This window comes from Ambystoma mexicanum, chromosome 9, assembly GCF_040938575.1.
Source record: "Ambystoma mexicanum isolate Mex_15411 chromosome 9, UKY_AmexF1_1, whole genome shotgun sequence".
NCBI classification, from domain to species: Eukaryota; Metazoa; Chordata; class Amphibia; order Caudata; family Ambystomatidae; genus Ambystoma; species Ambystoma mexicanum.
Genome location: NC_090931.1, coordinates 187,161,319 through 187,186,637, shown reverse-complemented (window position 1 = coordinate 187,186,637; position 25,319 = coordinate 187,161,319). Strand labels below are relative to the sequence as shown.

Sequence of the window (25,319 nt, the reverse complement as noted above, 5' to 3'; positions counted from 1 at the left end):
AACAACAAGTACTTAACTGGAAAGAAACTATTCAGCTTCTGGCGTTGACATCAATGGTGAATATTGATATTAATGGTGCTAGATTTCATCAATGTCACCTACTCAGGACTAAGTGGGACAGTCCGAGCAGAATATTCCACATTCCCCACTCTAACGTTGGAAGATTATTTATTTATTTTAAGTTAAGAGCTCTTTCACATGATGCCGACTATGTGTACACTCAAAACCTTCAGGACCAATCGATACCCTTACAGTGACTGGAGGCAATGCTGTGTCCCCCCCCCCCCCCCACTCACACCCCAATAAGCCGTTTTCAGCACCCCTCCCCTTAAACAACAAAAACACAATTTGATCTGAAATGATTTGTTATAAAATGTCTTTATTAGCATCTAGAAGTGCTTGTAGAAATTGCAGGCAGTTTCATTCGTTTTACTTTGAAAAATGTTGAGGATGTTTTGTGTGCAAGGCTGTCTTGATCAGACAAACCAAGAGTTCAGTTTAACATGTTTAGCATAAAAATCCATTGCGATTAAATACAAGCAACGTTTACTAACCATACCATACAGGTTCAAAAGTTTTTTTTTTTTTTTTAGAAAGTACCTGAATGAATAGTTCCGGGTGAATTTGTCCCAGGATGCAACACAAATGTCATCATTTGCACATTTTCGGAAACTTTTCCACACAAAACCTGGCATAGTTGTCAAATTCTTGCCTGCTACTTCATGGTCCACATCATCTTCCGGATGCTCATGGTATAGCTGTCTTTCATCGATGGGTGACATTTCGATTGTTCCCCCCGCCACGCCCCCCACCCCCTGTCCAGCAGAACTTCCCCTACACTACCAAACAGCATTTTTAGCAGTTACCAAAAATAATGACTGTGCTGGCTCTGTTGAGCACAGACGGGGCGAGATGAAACATAGAACACCCCGAGAATTGCTGCAGTTATTTTCTTCATATGCACCCAAATGAACAATTCAAAGGCAGCCTGGTGCAGCACTGCTATGCTGAAAGCTTAAGATTTCTCACTGAAAGAGAAAATGTTCTGTGTTTAAAATGACTGTGCACTGATGCTTTTTCCATCCTTCAACATTACACAGTTTGGTTGCTGATAAGATACATCCATGTCCATTATCTTCAGGTTGTGCACCAGCAAAGGAGGGCATTCCTCACTGAATGGCATGTGTGTCAAGTAAAAACTATAAAATAGCAAAGAAATTCACTCCAGGGCTTCCAAGCTTTTTACTTTTGCAACAAAGTGACAACGGCACAATTCCTCACAAGAAGCTCTCCCTCTCTCCCATTGCTTATGTCAGTTTCAAAGATACTTGTTTTTTAACAGATTCCTGTGTGTTAGTAATTGGCCAGAGCTATGGAAATGTTCAGAATAAAGATGCGAGGAAAATCGCATTTGGAAATGACCAGGGAAAGTAGAAATAAACCCGTGTTGTACTGCTCTGCAAAGCAGTGAGTGGAAATTGTCCAAGCTCAATGGAAATAATACTGTGACATGCCCTGAAACAAAACTATATATGGTGGAAAGAAAAGCTGCCAAAAATATAAGTAAATTGTACTCTGTGTACTGTATTTTTGCTAGGCCCTGAAATTGCTGCCAAACCTGTTCTTGCAAGGCAGGCACTTCTAAATGTAACAGCCCCATGGAATAGGATGTTCCTGGGCACATGAAAGGGGCCAAGGTGTAGGATGTGGCAACCTCGGCAGACGGACCAGCATTGCTGCAGCCTTAGACAATGGACTGCCCTGGCAAAGAGGTGTGAAATCCTCCGACACCGCTCCTCAACTTCAGCTGCCTAGGATCAAAATAGAGTCATAGCAACCCCATGTGTCAGGATGACCAGTGAAGGACATGTGGCTGGGGGATTGAAAAGACTGCCCACTTTTGGGAACAAAGCCAGCCCACTTGATTCCAGAGACTTTTCTATGAAGACATGTCTTTACGTAATTTAAAGAAGCAGTAATGTAAAATTTTGACAGCTTAAATGTAATTTGTGCGCCATGACAATAAGACATTGTGGATCATCCTAGCATGTGGGGAACACAAACACCAGTAAAATGACATTTCTGGGAAAATCGTACATGACTCGGTTATGAAAATTGAATGCAAATGTGCCCACGCAGTTAGGCTTATGTGTATTTATTTGTAGGACGTTTGATAAAATAGTTTTCATAGAATGACCAAAAAATGCCAGGAGAACAAAGCAACATCGCACAAACTTGGCGTGTGGACAGAAATGTTCCTTGTGAAATATGGTATTTGCCCATCTAATTTTTATATGGGTGACATTTATATAAAATGAGCATTTTCCGTCATAATTGATTTTGGCAAAAGTAACTTTGGTAGAACAAAGCACATTGTAAGAAACACCCACACTAAAAGTGAATCACTACCTTCAGTCCAATCTGCTTACAGGGAGGCTGCGACGGTTATAGGCTGACCTATCCAATGCAGCAGAGGTAGGTCTAGCTTAGTTATGCCCACATAGTAGAAATCCTCTGATCTCATCCTGTCTATATAAAGTGGAGACATACAGACAGTCAGGACATTCAAAAATCCAAGTCAACTTTCAGAGAGCAAGACATTCCACATTCACCCTGCAAGGTTCCAGTGCCAGGCCAGGGGTAGCTGATCCGGCCAGAACCCCCTACCCATGCAGACCCACCATCCAGAATTAAACCCTACTGAAATCCCAATAATTCCGGGGAAAAGGAGAGATGGCTGCTGAGCCCGTTTGGGATTATCCCACTTTGCCCAGCTACCTGATTTGCCCAGCTGATGCACCCCACTGTCTACTGAGACCAGACTCCAGTTGCCCCACTGTGTCCCTAGAGGGGAGCCCTGCTGTTGCCTAAGTGACCAGATCGTTGACCCGTGTCCCGGCTGCCTGTCCAAACTATTCCATTCAAGTGCTTGTTCCAAGTATTTCCCTTCCCAGTAACCAAAAACTGCATCCCTTGCTTGCTTACCTGGTATTCTGTCCAATCCCATAGAAATCCTATAAATACCCTAGCAAAATCCTTAAAATTGTCCGAATCCTCTGTGTATCCGGTCCTTAGGAAAATCTGTGTTAATCTCCATGTGTTAGTGCCATTATTTCCAAATCATTTCAGTCCGTTGTACAAGTCCTTAGTACTATTTTGAATAAGTTAATTCCCATATACTGAACGCGGCGTGGATAGGTTAACTTTGCAAGTATCCTCCTTGCGCACCGTGTCTTTCTTTAACAATCTAGCCATTAAAAATATAGTTGCAGTAGAAGAAATCCTTTTCTAACTAAACCAAGTTACCTGTGAAAGTATTTCCCTTTTAAAAAATGATTTTTCCATTCCCCGTCAGAATCCCATACTGTCATCCCTCCAGAATCACCCTTTCACTTTCCTATCATACCTGCTATATGCCCTTAACCCTTAGCATTGAAACTGCATTCCGATTGTGTCTGTTTAGCTCATGTTTCAAGCTGTTTTTCTATTTTAAACCCGTGAAACATAATTGCAATATCGCCACGTGTGAATCTTGCTGCACTGCGTTTCCTTCCATAGTAGATTTTCTACACTGTATGCCCGTTGTTTAGCACATTGCCTTGTAGCTTGCGAGTTTTCTTGCTTCTTTGATACAGCCACACACGTTCTTGCCTTATTCAGTGAACCGCACGTGTAAAACAAATCAGAGTGGGTTTGAGGGGGTGTTGCAGGGGGAATGCTTAACTGTGGTGCCATTTAAAAGCACTACTCCAAAAGTAATTTTGCCTTCTTTCAATTGTGCATTGTATATCCTATATTAGAAGGTTAAACTAAGTGTGTTCTATCATTTTACTGTGTAATTATCACCACATTGGCGATTGCTGCCCTATATTGAATGGGTTTGCTTTTATTCCTAATTAAAAATAAATAAATATTCTATCATTACACACAGGCCTGGTTCATGGTCCATTGCGATACAGGGTGTAAATTGGGTTGGCTGCCTTCTGAAAGCTGCATCCAAATTCATAAAATTAAAAGCGTTTTGATTGTGTGCTACATCCCTGGCCAGTATAAAGAGTCCTGGTCTGGAGAGCAACGCCCCTTTAAAATCCTTAACACGAGCAGTCAATTTTTTCTTTACTACCTTTCATCATAATAATTGATGTTCATTGTGTGCATATTGATAACTAGTGTTAAAACCAGTGTACTCAGGCCAAAGTGTGTAAGGAAAGAAATTTCCAGACTGCTAATAAAGGTTTCCTAAAGGCAACAGCTCCCTCTAGCAGCAAAATAAGGTGAAGTGGGCAGTCTCTACTGCGCATGACTGCATCAGACAAACATACATCCTGTCTTTTACTCTATTGTATGAAGATGGGTGACATGCAAGTGTTTTCCCAAAACACATCTGTGGCGGCAAGCAGGGACACCAGCCTAAGAGAGCCATCACTCTGAATCTAGTAGTTACACCCACTTTACGCACTGAAGGCAACTGGACACACTTGTTTAAATACCTTCAATAATCAGTCTTGAAAAAGTGCCATCTGAGGCAAGAAAACACATGTAGATGGAGGTTCTGATGAAACACTTTTTTGAAAAAATAAAAACATTTACATGAATAGTAAATTATTTTGGTAAAACCAAATCTACCTAATGTGTATGGTCTAGGAACCACAAGCGTAGACAGGGTAGGGCCTGACCGGGCAAGGCCCACACAAATTCTATAAATGCCCACTCAGCAGCGCTTTGTGGGCATTCACAGATGTTAATGTCACTGCAGTTGGCTCAACTACATTAGCTTCAGGCCCCAATTGTTAGACAATCCTACAACATTGCAGATGAGGCTCACGCAGTAAGAGCCACGGCTACATTGGGGCAGAGTTCCATTATTAAATCTGCTACACTCACAAGGAAAGGGATGGGATAGGAGTATTTGCTTGCATAGATCTGGGAATCTTCAGTCGCAGCAGGCAGGGAAAAGCAGTAGATTAGGTGGTGAAAATCTCTTCTAGGAAGCAGCGGTGAGGGACTCCATGTAGAAGGCTAAGCACGTACCGTTGGAAAAAAGTCCCGTTTTAGGATGGCACTATTGTCGTTCATTAGAAACTGTGAGCAGTACTCAAAATGTAACGTATGTGTAATGAGCAATGCAGCGTTTTCCACAAAGAGGCATATGCCCACATATGTACATTTGGTTTTGCTAAAAGTGGTCTCCATCACTGGTCTTGTTAATGTCAGCACCTGGCAATGAATTCCAAGGTCTTGGCATCTACAATGGGTTTCACCACTACGCAGAGGCAGTACTTGGCACCATGTGGTTTACGTGGAGCAGTTCAGTATTTTAATGGAGTCCTCTGAATTTCACTAACTAATAAAATGTCCTGATCGGACAAAGTGAGTTACCTTTCCCACTGTCAGGTGTCAATCTATGGTTGCCTTGGTGCAAGTCACTTTGAAACAACTCTTGCAATATCTGGCCAAGCAGCATTCTGTGATGGACATTGTTCAGGTCCACAATTTGCAGGTGTAGTTTTGTGGCACCAGTGCAGACCAAGACCCTCACAGCATTGATCCAATTTCGTCATTTTCATGATTCTCATACTTTCATCTCCAAAATGTCACATGCAAAATTCTCCTAAGAACTATCTGAAGTAGTCATCACTTCAACGGTCTAACAAAATTGAATGTGAAAGTAGTCCCTTCCCATTCTGAAGAGTTCATTGAAGGATCGCCAGTTGTCTGGGCATGATTCGGTAATGCCAGAACCTCCTAGTGTAGGGGTCTAGTCCAGCTTTATCTGGTGAGGTGCTTATATCATGTGGCGAAATTCACAGAATGTCCAATTGCCACAGTCAATGAGGTCCTGAGAATCCTCAATTGTCTCAGTCCGAGGAGTCGAATATCTGTTGCTGTCCCAATCTGAAGAGGTCATCCGAGACCCTAAAAGGTCAGTACTAATGTTCTGGGATGATCGAGACCGCTAAATGATCTCAGATTGATGAAGTCGGAGAAGTGCAAAGTGCTAATGTCCTGATATGGTGAGGCCATCTGAGAATGTTCCGTTCTCTCCCTCGGGCATAATCTCAGAACCCCCGATTGTCCCTAGTCTGAGAATTAACCTAAGAATTTACAATAATATTGACATTTTAGGCAATATCTGAGGATTTGTGATTGTTGTGGTCTGGGGAGGACATTATAGAATACCCAGTTGCATCAGACCTGAGAGGTCACCTGAGAATGTCCAGTCAATTGGGGACGAGGAAGTCCTAGATAAATGTTCAGTTATTATAAAGAGGGGAGTGCACTGTTTTAGGTCGTCATCTGAAACTTCCAATGTCTGGTATGGTGAGGTTACCCGAGAAGCTTACATTTTCTGGGTCTAAGGAAGTCATCAATTTTCTCCGATTGTGTAAATTTGGTTATATCAGATCTGGAGAGTTCCAGCGGTTTCCCTTCCATAAGAGCATTTAAGAAATCCAACTGTCTGATGAGATCTGTTATGAAGATCTACTTGCAACTAACTGTTGAGGGCATCAGAGATGCTCATTTTATCATGCACACAAACAGCATTGGTGCCCTGGGAAACCTTCAGAGTGATTAAAGGGGTCATCATGCACAGGGTCTAATGTTGTAGCAAGGTAGCAAACTGGGGACACACACATTTAATACAGCATTTAAATTATGAACGCATTTGGTTGTGTTTTTGTTGCCATATCTAACCTGTCCACTCTTTGCCACATAATGTGACACGGTTGACCGGTTGCTTTGAATTTACTGCATCATTACGGTCATACCACTTTCTTTCCAAAGACTCCATTGTTGTCACCCAAGGGCCGTGGATTACTTATGCGACATCCGGTCACATCTCAGGAGCGAAACTGACAGCACGGATGAGCCGACAGAAGACTGGGGCATCGGCTCAGAAGTGTGTTGAGGGGTGTGTGGCTGAGCAGAGCTAACCACGATGCAGACTCTGCGCCTGGCCACATGAACAGTAGCGGCCAAGCCCTAGCGTTCGCACTCATCGCAAGCATTGGTCAAACCACCAGATCTTCCTCTTCGGTAGGGGCCGCAGCAAAGATGAGGGCTGAATGCAGGCAGCCCTCTATAGATCGCTAATGTTCAGCCAACAATTGGAAATATAAAACTGATCACTGGTTTGGCAATTTTTAAGAAAGCCCCATTTTCTCAGAGAACTGCACACTCCTTCTATACTCAAGTGCACATCATCGCATACACGTGCACGCCACAGTTCAGCCAAACGTCCACATTTCCCCTAAAATGTCCAAGCAATTGCTTTTAAAAGGTTACAAACCAGTCCACTAGAGCTGCATTGCTATTCACTATGCAAGTCTCACATAATTTACATAAAGTCTATATATAGGGGCAGGAGGGGATGGTGGCATTGTCCAGGTTCTCCTCCTTGATGCCATGCTGAGTCCGGTGAAGCTTCGGGAACCAGGGGACTCCCCCCGCCCCCCTTGCCCATGTAGACATCGAAGGTGCATTGTGTCTGGACAAACTATTCTGGCGACAGGGTGGTCAGCCATGTCCCAATGTTCTAGATGGAGAACGGCTGCTGGTCCTCACTGGAAGCACCATCTGCAAAGGCGAAGGGAAAAGGGTCACAACCTTTCAGGGCATTAACCAAAGCGCAAAGCTGGATCCAAATTGGGATCTGGACTTGGTAACAATAGAATTACAATGAATGTTATTTCAAAGGAAACATGCCCACAGATAGAGAGAGAAAACAAGTCATTTCCATTCTGTGTTTAATTGAGTAAAACAGATCCGAGACTAGCAGTACACCTGATCACGCAGCGGCGGGTACAGTCCTCTTTCTGGTGGCATCAGGCTGACGGAGGCGTGATTTCTGGCACAAACACTTTTGGGTGATAAAACACAATAATGGTGTTGGTCTTTTTTTAGGCGTCAACCTAGATGGCAACGGAGCTGTACCCTGTAGAGGATTGCAAGTGAGAAGAAGGGGGGCGGGGCCAGGGGAGGGTTCGGGGGTGGGGGTGGAGGGATTTTGGTGGTTGGGAGGGGGGGGGGGTGGAAGCCCCAGTGAGGTGGCCAAAGGAACAATTCCAGATCATATTCAATTCAAGGTGGTGTTCGTTCTTTTGGTGTTTAATTATTTAATTATAGCATCAACATACTGGCTTTGATATTGCGCACTTTAAGACACTGCAGCAATGTCACACACAAGCAGGGTCTGCACAGCTGCAGTTAATGCAGCAATTCGCATTGCAGCACGGAGCACTGCTGGTTCCTCTGGGGCCCTCGGGGGTACTTTGAGAAGGCCAAAGCACCCACACCTCCTGTCCTGCAGTCAGGGTAGATGGGTGTTAGAGCGCACACTTAAATGAAGAGGTCTGTAATTTCAAGTTCCCACTCGAGTCCACCTCCATGTGCCCGCTTTACCAGCAGCCCTCGTTGCCCTGCCAGTTTCTTTTCGGGGGGCTGGGTGAGGGCAACTTGTGTTGTAAAACCAGGCCGCCCCCCTCAAGAATCGCCTGCAGACACCACAGACGAGAGGGATTTATCTTCGTTCAACGAGGTGCTGATTGAAGAGACAAGTCTTCAGTTTTTTGCAGATGTGCTGGGATGTTGCTCCAGGCAGCGTGTGTGCAGATGGAGAAGCCGTGACTGCTGACCTTTTGATTTTTGTTATTTTGGGATTAGAAGTCTGGCAATGTCGAGGCTTCTTGCGCTGCATCGCCCTCCCCAGGTGGCAAATTTCTCTGCCACCTACTCCGGTGACCTGATAGTCACTGCCTTAAAGGGGATGCAGCAGGCCTTCAAAGTGACAGCATGTGAAGTGGTGACCAGTGGAAGTCTAGCAAGGTCAGAAAGGTGGGGTGAGATGGTCTCAGACATTTTATCAGGGCGACGGGGTCAGAAACCTGTCCCTGTCAAGATGGGACGGGGACTCTTAGTCGGAAGCCAGAGCCATTTCGGATCTATGTGATTGTAAGAGGAAAAAAATTATTCTGGGAAGGATTTTAACGAAACAAATAAACATGGGGGGAAAAAAAAAGAAATTAGTGCATTTTTCTCCCCCAAATCCCCCGTTTCCTTGTTTATAACCACACCCAACCCCCTCTTAACCACTTATCCCACCCCATATATATTTTTAACTCTTTTTTTCAATTTTTTGTTGCATAAAAAAAAATCATTTAAAATATTTTTGTTAAAATCATTGGGTACCAGCCAGTCCTACCCAGGGAAGGAGGGGGGGGGGGGGGGGACAGCTGGGAGGGCCCCAGCCCATGTCCCTTCTTTAGGTGCCAGTATGCTTGTCAATAGCGCCACAGCTGATCATCCCTTACCTATGTTGCAAAGCAGATTAAAGGGATCTCTGAAAAGATGTTGGGCACCAGCACAACCCAACCGGCAACATCAGGCAAATAAGCCACTATGCGGCTGCACAGCCAACTAACGAAAGTCTCAGCACATATGCTGAAGGCTGTAATCCACTCCATAATGGAAGACCACTCACATGCAGAGCAGCTTACTGATAAAGACGGAACTCCCACAGATGTGGCAACTCCTACATGAACTGGAACATTTACCGTAGAGGGCCGCCATTGACAAACTGTGGTGGCCCTGCATGGCTTACATCCCCTTATATGTACATTAGAGATTGTAACTCCTCCCAGAAGGGCAAGTCAGAGATTGATTGGCCCAGGGGAGAACCAAGGGAGGTGGGGGGGGGGGCGATAAAAGAGGGCACAGAATATAGAAAGGCATGGGTTGCTTGGGTGACGTTGTAGAGGTGGAACAAGACACCAGCTGGAGGAAGGACAGTAGATAAGTGTGGAGATGGTTTATAGAAACGGGAGGTATGGTCTGGTGAAAGAAAGTGGTAATGGTGGCGGGTGTGCAGCAAGGTGTGCGAGTGAGATTGGTAATAGAAAAGAGTGAGTTAAAGGGTGACTGAAGGAGCACAAGTAGGGTGACTGAGAAGGTAGGGAGCAGTAGTAGTGTGTGGAGGGCAGAGGTGTATATTGGGAGAATAGTAGGAAGGAAGACATCGGAGGGAGAGAGATCTGAGAGGGAGTAAAGTAGCAAGAGAGCAGAAGATCAGGAAAAGGAATTCAAGGCTGTGGAGCATCAGGTAAGTGCCCAGAGTGACTCAACGGCACTAGCTAACCCTGGTCCCCCATCAGCATCACCTATATAGTTCTGTAGAGGGGGTGCTAGACCCCTCTCCCCCCCCCCCACATCCCCAAGCTGGGTGAGGATGGCATGGTGGGCTGATCAATGATTCCAGTATTGCAAAAAAAAAATCGGAATTATAGTGCTTTTTGGGTTCAGAATAACCCAGGAGATGGAGGGTGCCTTGGGTATTCACGTACACCATGAAGATCTAAAAATATAATCTGAAAACTGGATAGAAAAAGAGTTCTGCTCAAAAGTAAATAACTCACCATTGGCAGCCGAACATCTAGGCTGAACAGGCTTAAATAGATTCTAAAATGGATGCCAGAAAACAAAATGACTTCGGGGTCGTGTGTTAAAAGAGCTGAACCATACTGATGGCGGAATATTCTTTGGCAGCAGTTCACTGTGAGATAAAGTACATCTGGGTTTGTATATTTAGAATTTCTTGGCAGAGAAAGCAGACATGATAACAAATCAGATAAGAGCATGGGAAAGCTATCAATTAGGCAAACAGCTGCTTACTTAGCAACAAATAAGATGAGCTCATGGAGTTTTTTTTACAGTATTAGCTGCCAAATAGATTTGGCAGGCCTCTAGAATCAGATAAGGGTTGGTTCTCGGCAGGAAATTAAGGATAAATAATTAGTTCCGGCTAGGTCTCAGGCAAGCTTATCAGTTGGTGTCAGTTAAATAATGCTTGCCAAACTGAACTCATCTGGGCTTTGTGAGTGACAAGTAAGCCAACCAATCAAAAATAAGGAGGGCATGTATTAAAGCATGTTGTCATTGGTAAAAAGTATATAAAAGCAAGCTGAATGAAGTTGATCTGTGTGCTTTCCAGAATTTCTTTTTAATCTGGATTAAGGGATGGCTGTGAAAATGCATCCAGGTGTCCCGTCTTCCTTTGTTCTTGTTCCATTTCAAAGTCCACAGATGTCCGGGCTGATGAATGGATGCAGGGGGTGCCACTTTACAGTTCCAAGAGGAAGTCTCGATTGAGAAGATGTTTGCCTTTAGGCCATCATGAAAAAAAAGCAGAGCTTTTAGGTAGCAGTGGTTGCCAATCTCTGGTACCCACCTAGGGTTGAGTGACGCCTGGGTTAGCATGGGACTGACCATCCCTAGGTTAGAGGCGAATAATAAATCCCTTAAACTTCATCTGGGAGTTGGTGTATTCGCGAGGCCTGGGACATCAGTCATGAGGCTACCTGTAGGAAACGCTTCACGGGTGCAAAAAGTTGCATCCGAGACACCAGCCAGGAGGACATTGTGGTCATCTTAGTGAAGCAGGATTGTTTTCTGGAGGTAGCGTCAAGCATGTATGGCTTTTCCCTTGCAGTGGAGCTGGCTGAAACCAGGCAGCCTGGGTTTTCTTCATTAAAATTAAATTAGCACCACAGCCAGTGTGCATTCAGAAGGGTGTCCGTCATGCTAGAATCACTTTCACAAACACACACAGTCTAATAACAAAATGTGCTCATTAAGTTACAGAAAGCGCTTTTATTTTATGCAAAGGGGAAGCCCCACATTAGTGGTCATTATCATCCAGTTTCTCAAAAAAGAAGCATTTACAGAATTCGGGCAAATTGTTTTTATAGTGAGCAAGAGCAATTTACAAACCGTGCCAGAGAGAGATTTATAAGCCGTGCCAGAGAGAGATATACAAAATACAGACCAGATGCATTAACCTTAACCATTTGTGTGTGCACATGGTTAAAAACAGACATCCCACTAGGTGTTTAATGTTAAGGAGATCATTCCAGTGAAATAATTTGATGACGCTAGTAGCCATGAGTGGGACCTCCCTCAAAGATTACACAAGCGGCGCTCGCTAGAAATGAAGCAGCCCTTCATCCATCCATGAAGGCACGTCCATGGAGGACCACTCACACCGAAGGACATGGCAAAATGAGAGGCAGGACTCTAGCACCAAGTTTCTCAACCAGGATGGCCAATGCAGTCGTCAAAGGGCTGCCGCCAGGGAGACAAGCATGTGACCCATATGGTACCAGTTACAAGCCACACTTAAAGCCTCAAGACTCTGCGTCTAAAAGGGAGGAAATGCCGGAAGAAGAGCCAGGTCTTCAGGTTACAAACGATCAAAGAATTGCAAGGCACAGGGACACGGGTGTGGAAAAATCATGCACAACTGTCTGACCCCACAAGACACAGCACAGTGGGCATTGAATAGCCCCAGCTGCGTACACCACATTTACATGAGGGGTGGGTGGTAGTCCTGTTGGTTGAATTTGCAAATCATTGGGCCAGAGTCCTTTCCACTCTACCAGCTCGCTGTTGTCAGATGTGTAGGTGGTCAGTGTAGGGAGATCTGCAGTCAAACTGGACGGGAACTAAAGGGTCAACGTTCCCTTACTTTGTGTGATCCGAACTACCATTCCCGGATGGCAGCTTTTGAAATAAATGTTTTTAAAACTTCTTCCCTACTGCGGATTCAAGCCAGAGTCCTGCTGACAACAAGCCAGTGAAACATCACTGCACTATCTCACATGCCTGGATTGGTGGCGTTTATTTCAATAGACTCCTTGGGTGATAAAAAAAAACATTTGCAAGCAGCTAAAAAGCTCCACTCGACAGTGATCTGCTTATGAATTGATGTAGGTGCAGCAGTGTTTGCAGGTAATGGGAGCACTTGCGTAACAGGGGCCCGCCACCACATGTTCTAGAAGGGGGGGGGGGCTTGGACTTTTTATTTTTTATTTAGTCAGTCCTCTACCTTCATAAAGAATTATTCCTGTTACAGCGTAACAGAAATTTCTTTATGGAGGCAGAGGTACTACAAAAAGAAACTATTCAAGTCCCTGGGCCCCCACCACCCCATGACATGGAAGCCTCTTGGCTAGAGGCCTCCATGTCATGTGGTTGGGGGGGGCGGAGAGGGTGCTGTAGAACTTAAAAAAGAAATTGTTTCTTGTTGACCTCACTCTGCCTTCTTAAATACATTTTTTCTTAAAGAAATTATTTCCATTATGGTTCTCAACGGAAATAATTTTGAAGTCGGAGTGACTTAAAAAAAATCTTTAAGTAATAGGGCTCTGCTCAACCCCATTACATGTGCATGTATGAGTGTATGGTGAAAGGGTGCACAATTAAAATGTATGGGTGGCTCCGGGGTGTCTGTATGCTTGTGATCAGGGGTGCAACAAATCCTAAATTTCAGGGGGGCGGGGGTTGCTAACCCTTCAAATGTTGGGAGAGGCAAGTTCACGAGCGGTGGGGGAGGGGCAAACCTATTTGTGTGGGGGCATGTAATGAGACTATTCTAGTGCAGCTTCAATTTCACAAAGCAGTTAACTCTCTCCTTTAAGTCTTAAAGCACCCATTTATGGACTGCTGTGAGAATAAGCGGTCTCCTGTCCCCTCTCTACGCTTCCAATCACTTCCCTGGCACGCAAGTACTAAACCCACATCAAGATAATTGCCTAAAGAATTATGCATTTGAATGCTGGTACTAACAGTGAAATGCTTTACGTTAGTAATTGCCGGGTCTTTGTTAACAGCGAAACCCAGGTTCCGTTTAGCATCTGTGTCCTGTACTGTCCTGCAACGGCTGCGTAGGTCAGCCAGGTAGAGGCAATATAGTCCAAATTTCCATGGGGGGTAGAGGGGTGGGGTGAGGCTGAAGCCCGGTCAGCTACATGGTGTTGCACCACTACTTGAGTTTAATCCCTTGTTACTTATTATTAATCTTCATTACTCATAGCCCTATTTTTCCTCGTCCCAGTACGTGTGTCTTAGGAAAGTATTGGGATGTGGTAGAGGGACATGGAGGTAATGCCTGGCTTAGTTACCTGTAATCTTCATTACTCCTAGTCCCACTCTTCCTCATCCCAGTATATACCTATAAGGCAAGGAGCCTTATAAGTAAGCACTGGGACAAGGAAAAAGGGACATGGAGGTATGTCTGGGCCGAGAATCTGATTTTGGGGCAAGGGGTGGGAGGGAGAGGAGATGTGGGGTGGGGTGGAATGGTAATGGGTATTGTGCGATAAATCGTAATGGTCATCCATGTCCATGTCATGTACCGGCGTGTAAGCAGTGTCAAGAAACGGATGCATAGCCCTTTAAGAACACTACAACCAGGGGCTTGGAAGTTGGCATGGCAACGCTGGCGTCCTCTCAGCGTTTCCCACGGTCGACGCTGGAAGCCGCGGAACGCTGTCATGTGACCTCACCTTTATATTCTCCGCCTACGCTCCAGATCGGTGCTTCTGATTGCAAATTGGTGGCGCCTCGTATCTTGTACCTTGTATCCAGTTTCCTTTTCATCCCGGTTCTGTCCCTTCCCTTTCCCTTCCCCTTCCCTCCAGCATTTCTGATTACCTCGTTGCCTCGACCCGGACCGTTTACCTGGCTTTGGATTTTGGACTGCCTTGTTCTTGTTTGCTGCCCGCATCATTCTTCGACCTCGGACCGCTCACGGATTTCCTAGCCTTCGCCCATTTGTTTTGGTTGCTCTTCGGTTGTCTTCTGGATCATCAATCATCTGGACTGCATCTGGGTATTTTGAGGAACTTTGGAACTTTTCCTGAACTTTGGATTGTTGACCTTGGAACTCTTGAACTTTTGGATTGTCGAACTTGGAACTTGAACTTCCAACCTGGGGTTTCCTTGTGACGCACACTAAATAGTGTGTAGTAGGCGTCCTCGTGCCGGCGGGATAGGTGGTTGAGCATTGCTGGTATTCTGCATTGTGGACTTCGGAGTTCTTCTCTTCCTGGTTCCATCTGGTTCTCCCCGGAGTAACGGTAAGCCTAGGGGTTGTTATCAGAATTGGGATCAACGTATTGCATTCTTTCTGTTGTGTTCGGGTTTGGTCAGAAGGACGGTTGTTATATTATCTGTATTGTGTTAACTCCTCACTTACAGATCCAACGCCTGTCCTCGGCTACTCGTCCCACCCTGACTTCTGCATTACAACTTTTGCGTCATCTACATTACAACTCCTGCGTCCTCTGGGTCTCATCAGGTATCCGTTCTTTCCTCTGATTGATCGCTCTGGCTGTCCATTCCTGGGGCCAGAGGGTTCCATCGGGTGGAAGAACTCTTCGGCTACACGACGTGGGCAACTGGATTCTGACAGTCCAGGCTACGCGGGCATGATATCCGGTATTAGTGGCTAGAGATGCATTTGGGTGCAGCTAGTCTAGTCATTCCTTAGTTTGGCTTACCTTTTTTTTAATAGCACATTAATTAAAGCATTAATGTTCCTGTGCACTGTTGATGACTTGCATTTTTGATTTTTGGATTGGTGTTACCCTACAAAACAATTGCAAATGCTCTGGCCTTTCAGCCAATTTTTCTCAGAAAGTGTGATGTAGAATGCATTAAAACACATATCTTTCTTCTAATGCAGTGTGCGGCGTACCGCTGCAGCAGCATGTTCCTGCGTATTGCGCAAGCGTGGTAATATAGGCCGGCCCGTAGTGCAGCGTGACCTGTGATTTTTTTGCTGAGTTAGGGTGGGGACCTCAGCATGGCTTGCAGGGGCCCGCCACAGTTTGTGTTACGCCACTGAATGGGAGGGGTGTGCGTCTATACTCAGTCTTCTTACTGATAGATTTGATCCATCAGCTGTGATTTTTGGATACCGAGGCTTGAGCCTCATTACTCCATCTGCTTGAGCTGAGTGTGTTGTCGTGGGTTAGGATTCTTCTCAGTCTCTGTGGACTTGTCACAGTAGGGCTGGTTTCACTGGCTCTTTGTTGCGAGTGTGCGGCTATAGTCCTGGCATGTCCCTTAAGAGGTGCCAATGGTGGGTAATTGGAAGGGGGCCTGCATAGAGCTGCATGCTGTGGGAGACAATGGCACACTAATGTGGTCATTTACATACTTCCCTGCATCTTCTTGCATTGTGTTTCAGTCCAGGGCTGGACTGGCCCACCGGGACTTTCCCTGGTAGGCCTCTGGGTGCAGGGCCTCTTTTCTTGCTTGTGGGGTTCTTGGTGGAAGGATACATAAATGCATTGGATATCGGTGTGGATCATCCAGACCAGCCATTGGTTCGCTCTTAACTGGCTGTAGCCTGCTGCTGGCTCAGCCTGGTGCATTTCTGCGCAGCCAGCACATTTTTGTGGCACCACCCGGGGCCGGGCATCAACCTTCCGCATGTGCTCTGACACGCGCAGGTGCACAGTGCAGCCAACCTGCTGAGGCTGTGTGCTCCGAGGGCGAGGCAAGCTCAGGCGCTTTCTGACCCATGCTGCTATTTTGCGACGGGACAGGCTAATCAATCGTTCACTTTCTCCCGGGAGCTGCTTGAGAAGCGATGATTGCGCAGCGCTGAAAGTAGAGGCCTTGTTTTAATGACAGATTTGACATTGTGAGAAATAAATGGCACACAGCCAAGGATCATGTAATCTGAGCCTAGGATAGAACGTACTTCATTTCAATGCTTGAATTAATTGAACATTATGTTCATGCGTCATCTGGATTGGGGGGTTTTGTGTGCGACTTTACCTCATTTTTCTATACTTGTTCACACTTTGGCCGCAATGATTTTTCCAGTCTATACGTGGGTGGAGAAGTTATGATTCCTTTTGGAGGTTAAAGCGGAACGGAGTGCGTTACAGTGGTGGTTCACTTAAGCACTATGGTCTGCAACTGCAGACGTGCCCGCCCGTCTCTTGCTGTCCAGTGCAGGGCAAAGGTCCACACATACCCTAGCGCCATTGCGCAGCCTCTTGTATCCCCCTTTGCGGCGCCCTGGAATGTAGGGATTGTTCCTTGGATATGCAGTGCCAAGAATACAGGTGAGCCATGGCCCCAGTGTTCCTAAAAAGTAAAAAAGCATGATATATTGCATGGTTTGGTGACACTTAGTTGAAAATGTATGAATGTGTGCACTCTTTGGTGGTTTTGCCTCCATTGGTCAGTAACCCCCAATGTGTTTGAGCCCCTTACATTGTTTTCTAGATACCACCCCAACCCCCTCCTCCTTTCAACTCACAGAATATATATCAAACCTTCAATAAAAACCTATTTGGTATAGCGCTTCATTTCTCTGGCTTCGTGTTTTTATAGAGAGCTAGGATGAAGGGGCCACTTGCTAGGTGGAACATCTGTATTTGTTCTGCACAGGCTGAATACGGATTTCTGGCACACACTCTTAAACCCCCTGAGCTTGCTCGCCCGCAAATGAACTGACATTCATTTCAAAGTTCCCTCTGAAGTGAGTCCTGGTTTCAGTGCACACTGTGGCTAACTCGTGGACGGCCTAGCTCAGCTGGCTGGCGAAGGCCAAGCCCACTGCTGGTGTCCATGACTGCAGATCTGTGTAGCCTGTGCCAGACCTTGGTGGAGAGACAATTATTCCACAGTTCTGGATATGCCCTTATTTGAAAGGAGTCTTGATTTATTTGTTATTGAGATGTACATTGTGTACTATATGATTGCCCATTGCATGTGTGTAGCGATGTATAGTGTACGCACCATAGCATCTCTCATATTTAAAATGATTGTACTCGCCTCCAAGTGTTATCCGCAGATCCTGTTTGGCCGATCTTCTCGCCCTCCCAACATCAACTCCCTGAATCCTACTGTCCACTTTCTGACACTATGGTGCCTTTTGGGATACAAAACTGGTATATGTGTTTTGGTTATTTATCCACGCATTGACTGCTCGTGGCCATACTAATCCCCATGGCCATTTACACCTGCTTTCTGACCCTCTCCACCAAAAGCACACCCTCAAGGGATTTTTTAGAGCTAGCTTTATTAAGCCTTTCTATCAAACAGTGTGCTTTAAGTGCCTGCCAGTGTTTTCTCAAAGCCGTCTTCCGAGACTTAATGACTTAAGCGCTACTGGTGCAATAGAAATTTCAACCAGGTCTGCTTTCAGCCAATCAATTTATAAGCACTATGCGTGTCCTTCACTGAAGTCCTGTTAAAAACAAGCACTGGCAAAGCCAACCGTTTGAGGGTGTGTATCAATATTAGGCATTCACCTGCACTGCTATTATATGCCCAGGTGCCATCACCACTCGTTTTTCTCATCTGCAAAATGAGTAACGTCCCAGATCCCGCTCATGAACTTATTTAAAACTTACTTTTCTAATCCATACATGTTGAAAATATGCTTTAAATGAACTCATTTGGACTAATTGTATTCAACATTTTTGTAGGTGATACTCCCAATCATTTCATCAAATGTTTGGGCTCAGGCACTGTGCTCGCTCGTTTGAGGAAATACGGGGCCACTTTGAAAAACAGTTCCAGGGCCCCTTTTGGGTCCCAAGGCCGGCCCTGTTTCAGTCTCGCGAAAACATAGTAGAGGAGTGGGGGGTGGGAAGTGGGGAGCAAGGTGGGACCAGGTGTGGAGTTTGAGGGGAGTGAGCAGAAAAGGGGGCAGAGTAACGTGACCATTGCTCCACTATTTTATTATTCACACTTGGAGAGTCCGCCAAACCCCTCAAAAAGTAACCCGAGGCAGGCGTCTGCAAGGAGAGCCCCGGAAGTGGCGGCCGGGAAAAAAAATGCTTCGCAACACATCTACCCGGAAATCTAAAGACAACTGCAGCTTTGGTGAGCGTTACGTCATCAGTGAATGGTTATTATTTCAGGGGTGGACAACGAAACATTTCCACATATTTAACCACATCAAATTGCCAAACGTGACCCTAAGAAAAGGGGTGCAACGAGGTCATGGGGTGGGGCAATGAAAAAGGTTCCCTGAAAGTACCCTTTGGGTTTACATTAATGAAGCGTCACACCTTTCGATTCCCCATCGCACGAGTCACGTCAACGCCATTTACTGAACACCCTCTCGTTTGTGATCAACTCATGGCTTTGTCTGTGAACAAAAGGTGTAACCTTCCCCGGCAGAGGCGCGGTCTCTAATCTACAAGTCCCTTTTCTGACCAGTCCTTCACTTTTCTTTTCTCCAAATAGACTTATTTGCACTTTGTAACCATTAACCTTTAATCCGTTTATTTGGCAAGATAATGCGAAGGCGCTCCTCTCGCGATAGCGCTGCGACAGAAGGGCAGTGTTAAGTTGACACAGGACTGGAGCATGGCGCAGGCGCGCCGGGGAGGAGATTGGGGTCTGTGGGGTAGTCATGAAGTGTCCCCTCCACGTAAAAGCATGTTTACGATTATCTTAAATGAAGGGGTGCGAGGGAGAGGAGACACGTGCCTCGCACCAAAACAGTGACCAGCTTCGGTGCGGAGTACATGACCTTTTTTTAAAATAAAAAAACTAGCGTTCAGAAAATATTGCGAACATTTTTAGGTATTGCCTATAAATTGAGTTCAGTGGGTTCAAATGCGGGCTGCCGACAGGTGCAAGCAACACGGTCCAATCCTTGCAAGATGCCTGCAGCTCTAAGGTTCCAAACCCAGAGAGCTCAGTGGGTTGAGCTCCAGTTACAGATATCCCCGTTTCTCAACCGAAGGAAAGCGCCGACTTCGTCTTCTAACCGTTGACAAACCATGTCCAGAGGAGTTGGGTAGTAAAATACATGTATTATGTTAACCACCTAAGAAAGGTCAGTTGTGGGTGTGCAATTCAAGTGGTCAATATTTTAGGAGTGCATTTGGGCAGGTTTAAAATGCCAGTGTATTGACCAGGTGGGGCTCGAACCTGTGACCTGAAGGGTGAATACAAAGACCAGCTGGAGTGGGAGAATGATCGCCGTTGCCGCACAGTGCCCCATAGGACCCACAGTAGTTATTGCAGAAACATAATAACTACACATTTGAAAAAATGCCCGAATAAACTTTAGATGGGCAATATGCATGGATTAGGGGGGTTGCGAATATGTTTCCCTTGGAAGACAGGGCTTGCAGCAATGTGAACAATTCAATCCATTGCCCCCCTGCACGCCCCCTCTATCATCCAGACCCTAAGAAAACTTCGACTCTTCTTTGGGCTGCAGATTCCAGAAGCTCTAGCCAGCATACTCAATGGTGGGGGTTCATGGGAGCTGTGGTCCAAGATATTTAAAGAGCCAAAGGGTTCAGGGACCTGCCGCAGAGCGTCTTTATTGGTCAGTGGGTCACAAATGGTTGGTCTATTGCAGTGCAGACCAGGTGGATTGGATGGTCAAGGCTCCAAATTGCTGCAAGTCGTGTGGGAACCCAACCAGTGCATGAGTCCACAGAACAGGAGTGAACGAGAGTCCATCCCAGGGGGAGGCGACAATGAGGAGTGAGCAAACGTGAAGTCAGTGACCAACCTGACCATGCACGAAAAGATGCAGTGGAACAGGATGCCCACTTGCCTGCCCACCAGCCCCTTTTTCTTGGGCTCATGGACTGGCAGCCCGTGGCACCGACTGAAATAGTCACTTCTAAAATTACTCGGTTTCTAAAGGCAACACGCAAACATTAGAAGCCAACTCTTAAGAATATTAATAGACATACTAACGGTCTGGTGGAATTAAATCTCACAACTACAGCAGGTGAGTATTCCATGAACAAGGGTGGCTGTATTCCCCAATCCCGCCCCTGCCCCGAACGCTCCCTTTTTGTCCTGTCCAATTGACATGCCGGGCAGTGACAGAGGAGTGGTGCTCTCTTCAAGCTAACGCCAATGGTCTGAAGCCACCAGTTTTACAGCTGTAGAGGGCATAGTGCCCAAGCATTATATCCTGTGAAGGGATCAAAGCCCACCCATTGAAAGCCTAGCAAGAACAAGGTGTCCCTCAAAGTCCAGACAGCGTACACTACGCATACGCGCGACATTCAAAGAGAACATTCTACCTATTCGGGGGATGTAGGTCTTAATTCGCCGTACATTCAAAGTCATTTACTCTGCCATACCTTTACTTCACCTGTTTTTCACTACCCCAAGCATTCACTTCGTCATTACATGGGAACGGCCCCTATACCCCTTGACCCCCCCCTCCTCCCAACGTTTAGCTAGCCTCACCCACATACGTTGCGTGTGAAGATGCAGACGAAGTAAAGGCATGGAGAAGTAAATGTCTGCCGACGTGCAGGTAGACTCAAGTGTAAGGGGAGTTTTCTAGACATAGTAAGGGGGGGGATACCCCTACTCAGATGGGTAGGTATCCACTCCTAAAGTGCCCACGCAAGTTGTACTTTTCACCAGTTATATGCCCAGTGTATGAAAAGGGCAGGTGACCTACTCAATATAGTCACCGTTTGTGGGGAAGGGTCAATAAATATCCAGTGTGTGCAGAGGGTCTGGTACTTACCCATCACTTTCCCAGTAAGTGTGGCAGGCTCAGTAAACACCCATTATGTATGCAGAGAGAGCGCTTTAATCACCTGATAAAACCCAGTGTACAGAGGGTGTAGCCCGCCAGTTAGATCCCAGTATCCGATGGTTCCAGCATCTTCTCGAGCACCATATTCTTCTCTTTACTGCAAGGAGACAAGACATAACCAATCAGAACAAGCCACTGGCAGCAACAGAAGCTAGGATAAGAGGGGCGCAGAGAGCAGTGTAACTCGACTTTCAGTGGAGGATGAAGGCTACAGGACATCTGCTGGTTGCTCTCAGACGTCCTACAGGCAGATAACTAATTCACACCGCAAGTACCCATTTCAAATGGTTCCTGCCAATCTCATGGTCTGTGTTCACTCCTTGAGCTAGTCTCCTCCTCCCATCCCCGCTGCCCCCTTTTCACAACTTGTACAAATCGACCTAGAGACTAGCGTAAACCTGCCAGGGCTGGTGGGCAATGCATGGTATACCATGCCAATGGATGTGCAAGCTATGTAGTAAATATTGTAGGCTTTGGAAGACGGGTTTTGATATAGGTTCTCTGAAACAGGAAACTGCAAACAAATCGGGTTTTGATATAGGTTCTCTGAAACAGGAAACTGCAAACAAATCTTGCTTTAGAACTCCTGGGCTTGCAATTTAAGTGAATGTCCATGCATGGATGCAGCTGCTCATTTGTTCTTGCAGAGCGATTTCTGGTATGTTGCAAAGCCTAATAACAGCTGCGAGACAGTGGCAGTGGTAAAAGTCCTTGAGAAATAGGATATCGTGATGAGCAAGAAGAGGTCAAAGGTTTCCCCAGAAAATTCCCTTTCCACGAAAATTACTTTCTCAGTGAAGCTGGAAATGAGATGGAACCTTAACTCCATGTGTTTGTCAGTTAATATGATTTGCATAAGTCCCCCCTCCTTTTTGTCCTCTCTATTTTTCGTTTGGTTTGCTTTCTTTTCATCTGGTTATTGTTTTAATGGAATATTTTGCCCTTGATTATTATGCTTTTTTAGTGAATGTACATTTTAAAATTTAGATTCTTCTTTTCTCCTTCTCCTTCTCCTTTTAGCCCGATTAGTCATGTTGAGCGGACTAGAGAAGCAAGATTGTGTTTTGATAGTTCTTTTAATACTGTGAATGTAAAAAGAAGATTTTGTAAAAGGTTTTTGCATAACCAAATACACATAAAAAAAAATAAAAAACCATTAAAAAGTGTAAGTTGATGGCCTGGTCAGATGGGAAGTTTAGCCAGGTTCAAATACTTTTTGTAAGACTACACTAGGTGTGAAATGTATAAAGACTCTTCTTTGAATGAGTGGGGGGGGGGGCAGACACAAATAAAGAAAGGGCAGGTGGTCCCCATGGCACAATTGTACGACCATGTGGGAATAGCTGCAGCTATACAACAAAAACCGAGCCTGAGAGTAAAACGAATTCTGTTCCAGTGGTTTCATTTTTGCCTTCAAGTTATTTTCTAAGAATAGGCGGGAATACAAAGAAGTATTTTCCCACAGATTTTAATCACCCACCATGTTAATTGGTACCTGGCTACCGAATGGCACAGCCACATCTCAACCCCACCTCCGTGGTAAGTAGCCACATCATATGGCATGTACCAAACGGCCCACGGGTGGTATCCATCAACCATAATTGATACCAAACTCTAGCAGGCCACAGCGGAGGTCTACCCTTCACATTGCTGGTAGCCATCAGTAACAGAGCTGACTTCCAAAACCAGTGCCCATCCTACTGAGCAGACCTGCCAGCCAGGTCAACCCCTCCCCCCCACCATGGGTGCCAAGATAGTGAAGCCTTCTCAGGAAAAACAAAGTGCTCTACAACCTTCAGCTTCTGCAAGGGTCCTGTGGTCGTTCACAAGAGTTGGGAGGTGCTTTACTCATGAAAGATATACATTCTGGTCTCCCTATGGTTTGGGGGTGGGAGCGGTTATGGGGCTAATCAACTTTTCTTTGACCTAGTCAGTTTTCCTGGGCTTGGGCTGTTCAGGAAACGAGGCCAACCCCAAACCAAGATGTAGGGTAAGCAGCTGGATCTTGATTTGTTCAGAAGGAGTTGCTGTCATCTTGAGTCATAGAAGGTCCTGTATTATTAAGCTTTTCCATTTAAGTTTTCCCCAATGAAGCTTAACGTGAAGCATTAGTAATTTGGAGCTAAAGAGGAACGATTTTGGTGGGCATGTAGCGCATTACTGAAGGAGCGCAGAGTTTAGTTGAAGAGACGATGTTTGTAACTTCTTAACACAATTAAAAACAGCGAGTTAGAAGCAGATTCCCGAATCAGCCAATGAAGTTGGTCGCCGCTTCTCAAAGTGACCATGAGATTGAATCGATGGCCACAAGCTAGAGACGCTATACACGAGAGCGACTAGTGCGCCAGGAGTTGTGTGAGAATGCGAGTTGGGAAGCAGCAGCATTCTCGGCCCTTACTAGAGTGTGAAAAAGAAAAACTCACATTGGCAAGTCAGTCCACACCAATAACTTCCGCCAATCAAAATGATTTGAGTGCAGTTAATAACTACTGGTATTGACTGTGCTTACATCATACTCATGCTAAATCGGTTTTAATACAACCAAGTTTGCAATTAAAATGCTTAATTTCTGAGGACGAGTGTGTTACTTGAAGGTTACAAAATAAAATCATATTTAATTCACAGAGTTGCCATTTAGGTTACCCAGCATTAAAGTAACCTGTATTATTTCACCAAGTATTGCTAATACCACTGTGTGCTAATAGCCATAGACACCGGGAGGGGTCATCATCACTTGTGATAATGACCAGTCTCCTACCTTTTGCCCGAGGCGACGTTGGCAAGGGAAGAGCACTCCGGGTAAAACTCCATAGGATATTATCAAATAAGAATGCTTAGAGGTTAGGGACAGTTAACGAAAGCACATAAGTGACAGCTTAGTAGTCAGTGTGTTTAGTAAAAGGAACGTATCCACTATCCTGCTCAGCAACAAGACCTGTGGAGCCTCCATTCGTACCCGCATTACCACACTGAAAGGGCGCCGGGAGCCTAAAACAAATCGCACTAGGCATTGGCTCTCAACATTCAAAAATTGCCTGGTTGTGCAAGGCAATCTCTAGGCTCTTGGAGGAGGCGAACAGGCAAGAAGAAAAGATAGGAGAGAGGTTTAAAAGAAAATGTAGACTCTGTCAAGACGCCTGGAACTACTTATTTGATGTTCACGTTCTTTCCTTGCTCTCTCTGCAGATCTCCACTCAATAAACAAAGAACGAGAATCTGCCTATTATTTCATCCCCTTTCTCTTCCCAGGGGTTGCTGATTCCGCTGCGAATGCACTGGACAACTAACTTACAGGAGGGGGAGCGCAGGGTGCGGGGTCTGAGGCATTGAACAGCTCCGGCAAATCAGACAAGAGATTCCTACATTAGAAAACATTCCAAAAAAAACAGTGCGACAAGAAGGTGGAAAAGTCTAGGAGCCAAAGGAAATTGATCAGAATGCGAAACAATACACGTAACGGAAACCCCAGAAAACTGGAGACAATAGGTGTTCTGGGACCAAAAGGTTAACTAATGCTCCTTTATCCCATCTGCCTTCCTTCCCCGCCACACTCCCTCTTCACCATCATTCGTAGATGCCCGCCCACCCACCTCCCACAAACTCTTCATCCTTGCCAACCCTACAGCTCCTCCTCACGACCACCACCCACAAGCTACACCTTTACCATGCCCTTCCTCACAGCCTCGCACACCTCTTCACTCTCACATCCCCACCTCGACCTTCACACCCCTCCCTTCTCCATTCCCCAGATACACACTTACTTTGCACTTGCGCTGGAGGCTACAGCAGACCAAGGGCAGAACGTTCTCAACTGCAGCAGGACTCACCCAATCCAGCCTGAAAGATTAGACCGGGTTTGTTCCTTCCACCGTTGCCACCTGCTCCCTTTGAGTGGGCAAATCAGGCAAGGAAACTGCCTGGC

At 45.7% G+C, this 25,319-nt stretch overlaps 1 protein-coding gene across 1 annotated transcript in view; it reads right to left on the bottom strand.

The window, feature by feature from the left end:
* Nucleotides 1-359: 359 nt before the first annotated feature.
* Nucleotides 360-25,319, bottom strand: part of MPZL2 (myelin protein zero like 2) — a 75,878-nt gene continuing 50,918 nt past the window's right edge. The window contains exons 5-6 of the mRNA XM_069614448.1: nt 21,399-21,494; nt 360-7,578 (exon numbers count right to left, since the gene is read on the bottom strand). Of these exons, the coding sequence (XP_069470549.1) occupies nt 21,437-21,494 (58 nt within the window). The 3' untranslated portion in view covers nt 360-7,578; nt 21,399-21,436. The remainder of the gene's footprint in view (nt 7,579-21,398; nt 21,495-25,319) is intronic.